This window comes from Fulmarus glacialis, unplaced genomic scaffold (assembly GCF_000690835.1).
Source record: "Fulmarus glacialis isolate BGI_N327 unplaced genomic scaffold, ASM69083v1 scaffold10311, whole genome shotgun sequence".
Taxonomy (NCBI): domain Eukaryota; kingdom Metazoa; phylum Chordata; class Aves; order Procellariiformes; family Procellariidae; genus Fulmarus; species Fulmarus glacialis.
The window spans coordinates 4,356-9,802 of NW_009193391.1; the positions used below are offsets into that span (position 1 = coordinate 4,356).

General features: G+C 37.4%; 1 protein-coding gene across 1 annotated transcript; it reads right to left on the reverse strand.

The window, feature by feature from the left end:
• Nucleotides 1-1,338: 1,338 nt before the first annotated feature.
• On the reverse strand, nt 1,339-3,882 carry LOC104083801 (potassium voltage-gated channel subfamily KQT member 5-like; the record flags this gene model as incomplete). Its single annotated transcript, XM_009587430.1, has 3 exons — nt 1,339-2,346; nt 2,746-2,872; nt 3,751-3,882. Coding segments are annotated over 3 exons (1,201 nt in total), but the record flags the coding sequence as incomplete, so codon positions are not given.
• Nucleotides 3,883-5,447: the final 1,565 nt, after the last annotated feature.

Sequence of the window (5,447 nt, forward strand, 5' to 3'; positions counted from 1 at the left end):
GATGCAGGCTTTGAATTTGAAAACTCGGGTATTAGGAGGAAGGAGTCTGAAGGTCCTTTCTTGGAAAGTTCACAAGAAATGACTGCAGTTGGGACACAGTGTTGAGCTATAAGAGTGTGACCACTTTCCCCTCTCTCCTCTTCCCCTTTTATTTAAAAAGCAATCAAACACAAACAAACAAACAAAAAACCTCTTGCCTTCAGGTTTTTTTCAGTTAAGGTGGTCTTCCCTACTTCTATTTCCATTTCTGATTGCCTATATGGCTTTTTTTTTTTTGGAAATAGCACTCAATATCTGTGACTGGCAGGCTGGATTTAAAAAAAAAAATCTTTTTGCCTCTTTACCTTCTTTTATTTTCTGGGATCATTTCCCTTCCTGCCCATCTAAATCCATATTCTTTTTTTTCTTCATTGATTGTGTTGTCTTTCTCTCTTCCCTGTTCTATCCTCTTTCGTTTTACTCTGTATTTCAGTTCCTCATTTTCCCTCCTTTCCCAGCCTTATGAAGTACTGTCATGGTATCAGGTTGGGACTGCAAGGAAAATTGCCAAAATTTCCGTAGAAGGAAATATTGCTCCTACAATAAAGGCAGCGCCTGCTTCCTTCCTTCACCTACTGCTGCCAAAATGTTTCAGATTCACAAGATAGCTCGTCAATGAGACTGGAAGGAGAGATTCCCCTGAATTTTTAGTGCATTCACCCACATTATCCACTTCTGAGGCCAGCCTCAGTCCTTAAAATACAAACTTTTCGTAGCAAAATGATGTTCTCGTTATAAAGAACAATGTGATAGTGGTGTGTCAGGTACTTTTGCCACAGCACTAAATGACCAAAAATCAGATGGACATTAATGTACTGTTTTTCAGAGTTAAAAATAACTGATTACTGATGAGCTAATGTGTGTATCTTGCAACTGGCAGCCATTTCTAATCCCATATTACTCGTTTCCTTGGTACCTTGCTAGCAGCTGTAGATAATTTTTTTGTTGTAAACATAAACGATCATCTAAATCAGGACATTATATATATATATATTTAATTAGTTCAGAAGCAAAGTGCTTTAAACCTTACGTTTTTTACTTCTGCCCTGTAGAAACAGCACTAGGTCTAAATGCTCAAATTTTTGCTTTTTGATACATCCTGCAGCATTAGCTTTGTAGGCAACTCATCATTTAAACCTACTGTACTACATAAAGGCTGCTGTACTGTAGGTGTAAATTTGAATGTTAGCCATCACTTAAACATGCATTTTCATGCAACTAGGAGATATGGGCTCATTCAACTGCTTCTCAAATTCATCCTGATTTTTGTGATTTTATCTTATTAAAAAGGCTTTCAAAACAGTTCATGCTATGATATGTATGACTAGAGGAATGACCCAGCCAATGAAGAAAGCCCACAAGCTGTTATTTAAGTTTGACGTGGAGCAGATTGAGTGCTTCTGTACCGTCCCCTGGCTTGCAAATGCTTTGAGATGATCTTGATATTCCAGTCCTTAGAGAGTCAGCAGAGAGAGTTGTTTCCACTAATGGGCGCGAGATGGCTTCAGTAGTCTCTGTTCCTGCCTCTGTCTCCAACTCTTCATCAGTTATAAATAATTTTGACTCCCTCCATTTGGAGTATACATCTTGGCTACCTCTGGAACCACTGGAGTCACTGCCAGCAATCTGTACATTCAGTTCTTCTGTTGATTGTATAAGGTTTTGTACAGATAAAGATTTTCCTAAATCCATTTGCACCACAGGCTTAATTGAGAGCAAAGGTTCCCCTTCTGTATCCAGACTTTTCTTCCATGTGAGATCCTTTGTCGCACTGGGCTGTGCAATTTGTCCATTATCCTTTGATGCAACAAGGCAAGCGGTGACATCGGAAATATTTTCCTGTGTGGTTACAGGAATAATATGAACGGGCTCAGGCCTATTGATATGCTTCATTGATGAGAAAGGTGGTATTTGTAATGTTGTTGGAGTTGCTGGCTTAGTTGCCTGGTTTATTTGGTTTGGTGTATTATTAACTGTTGCAGGTCCATCGTTTGGCACTTGCGTTGCTTGACTATGCATAGCTGGACTAAAAGCATAGTAAGCCTGAGTGCTAAATTCATTTGGTGTCAGTATAAGCTGTAGGCCACGAGGCAGATTGGCACTAGCTGATCTGGATACACATCCACTAATTTGTGCAGAATTAGACAAATCTTTGCTGTCTGATGGACTCTGGTAATCAGAAGTCTGCTCACACTCAAAAGCTGGCATTTGAAAGGAAGCCAAAGTGAGCGCGGATGCGGATCCTTTTCGCAAAACTTGTTGATAAATATCTAATAGACAGTCCAGTTTTGACTCAATGGATTGTACCTACAGGAGGAGAGGAAAAGGTTAACATCAATGCCAAATACTAATTAAAATATTTGGAACCCAAGCAAAGGGAAAATGTGACTGCTGAAGAATGGGAGGAGCTTGGTATACGCTATTGACTCTTGAAAAATAAGGTTGTCAAAAGCCATGTTAGATTTTTCATAAGCAAGCTGATAAAAGGGAAAAAAATTTAGTAACCTGCGATTTTTCCTTCCTTGCTTTTCTGTACATGGAAGACAGTTAAGGTAATAGGATTCATACCAATTTTATTTCAACATGTAAATGAAGCAGATATTAGAAAAAAAATATTTTACCTGTTCAGCCTTTGAAACTGGCAATAAAATACACAAAAGGCATGAGCAACAGAGCCAGACAAAGCGACACAGATAATCACTCTACCTGTTTCTCCACCTTGACTACACGGCCTAACATACTGAGGTCATCAGTTGTCTCATTCTCTGCAGGATTCTTTTCTCGACTTCTTTTATCTGCTGTGATTTGTCCTTTCCCAAGAATTTGGTCAACGCTGTAAGAGAAATAAAAAGCTGCGGTGATTCCTGAAAACAGTGATGATATGGAAGTGCTTGCTAATCTGTACATTAAAAAATAAAATCGTAGGACTTCAGAAAAGCACCCGAGAAAGAAGTTAACCTAATTTTATTCAAAAATTAAGAAAAAAAAACAAATGCTTTTTGAGCATTTGGAGATTAGCTCAGAGACAGCTTTTCTTTTCCGTTGGCACTAACTGGGGGCCAGAACTTAGCCATCATCTGGGAGAGCCAGAGCTAGACTTGCTGAGACGTCGAGAGGCGGTGGCCTTTCCAGCAGCCCCATGTTGGGGGGGAACAGATGTACCAGTGCCACCTTCAGCTCTCCCATCCTAACAGTTGTCAGTTTGAAGCAGGAATCTCAGCCCCGATGCTGGTAATGATACACATGATGCAATGTTGGTTTGTTTTTTTTTTTTTTAATTATTATTGCTGAGAATCTAGAATATAAAAACTACATAAATATTACATTACCAGTAGTTCCCAATTTCTTTTATGTGAAAAGAGAAAGTCTGGGATGGGAGAAAGGCAGTTCTCAATGTCGACCTCCTCCTTTTGGCAACCTCATGACTAAATTCCTTGTTTATGAATGGCCTTTACAGATAAAGGATTACGTTTTCTGTTGTTCAGATTTCCATTTTCTGGGGACAATTTAGATACATGGTTTTTTGTTTGTTTTTACCCACAATGTAATTTCTGGCTCAGCGCATTCACAGAAAGAAGAGCTGGGCTGAAGTATGGATGGCAATTTGTACCCAAATATAACACAGGAATGTTCAACCTTACTAATATTCATTATGCAGTGAATGACATAACATAAGATGCTTATGCAGAGCAGAAATTACTCTTTCCTTACCGTGACTGAAGACTCTTAATCCTGCATAACATGTCTAGATGACCTGCTGAATACTGTTCAATGACATCCTTGACATCATATGGACGAAGTGTTTCCTTAAACTTTCTCTTTGCAACATGAAATTTCATAATTCTGTGGGGAAAAAGCATTTCACAGATTAATCTTCAACAGTTGTGAAACAATACAATATATTCCACTGACAAAATTTGACAGCTAATTTTTAAATGGAAGATATTTTCAATACAGCCTGTGCAAATGAACTTTTCCCTTTACAAAATTTTTTTTATAAGTACAAATGTGTAAGTACAAATGCTTTGTAGCTATCCCTTTGAACTGTTATTTAAGAGAGGTCAGGTAACACTATTTTAAAGAGTGCAGAGCAAGTTTAATTTGTCAGTATACACATATTTGGCTTGCTAGGTGCCTGATATGAAAGGTACTGAAGTACATACTTAACTTAAACCTGGGATTAGTCCCACTGACTTGAGTGAAATATCCCGAAAGCTACATTTGTGCTTAAGCTACTTCTGTCCTTGTTAGAGGGAAGATTCCTCTAACAAATTGATTACAGAAACATAAATAATAGTATTCTTCTTTTGGTGCTCATTTTAAGTTCTTTGCTTTCCGTTTTGTAAAAAATGTAAATTTATGCACCCAATTAATTTTTCATCAATTTTTATTTTTAATTAACATTCAGGCTTAAGTATTTGTTTTTAATTTATTTTGCTGACTTAAGATCAAACTTTGCAGGCTAAAGAGAAGTTTTGATGTTTGTTCCATATTGAAATCTATGGGAATTGTTGTTTAATTAGCATTGGTGATTTTTTTTCCTTGAATTTCACTGCAGAATAGTAAGTATCAGATAACAGTAAATATCCAAAATTGATGAATGGCGTATGTATTTATGTGAGACTTGCACAAGTTTCTGTGATGCTTATGTGAATGTGCGATGTCTGCTGAGTAGCTCTTCTTAGAATGAAAAGCTTGATATTAAATTGCAAATTTTGAATAATAGAAATGACAAATTTGGAAAGTCAAAGACAGTGGGCCAGTTTTCCAGGTCAGCTGGTAAAACCTGCAGTTCTCCTTGGTTTACATGAGAACTGCGGAAGACAGAACCATGGGAGAGCTGGAAGAGAAGCCGAAGGATCAGGTGTGTTGACCATTCTGGTCTGTGTTACAGAGCTTATGAATCCCCATTAGGGCCAAACTGCTCATATTTGCTATCTATTGCAATTTAAAAAGCAGGGACAGTAAATTGGTATCCTATTCCAAATCCCAATATTTCATGCTAATATATTCCCTCTGTATGTATTTAGCAGCTGTAAGACAATGAATGATAATAAAAACCAAAACATGGCTCTCACTCTGCGATAAAAATAGATTAGTGGTGTTTCAGTGGAATTTAGGAAAACCATACTTTTAGGTATACTGTTAGACACACATTATAATAGGTATGTAGAGTCAGATTAATTATATATAGTGATCCTCTACTGTTTTCTGTATTATACATAAATGTTCTTCCAAATAATATCAGCCTTTTCCCATGGTGCTTAGGTTGTTGGTATTTCTCATTCTGGTAACTTCCAGTTAAAAATGAGATTGCTTGTCACTGGTATAGAGCTTGAAGCATCATAGACTCATAGAATCATAGAATGGTCTGGGTTGGAAGGGACCTTAAAGATCATCTAGTTCCA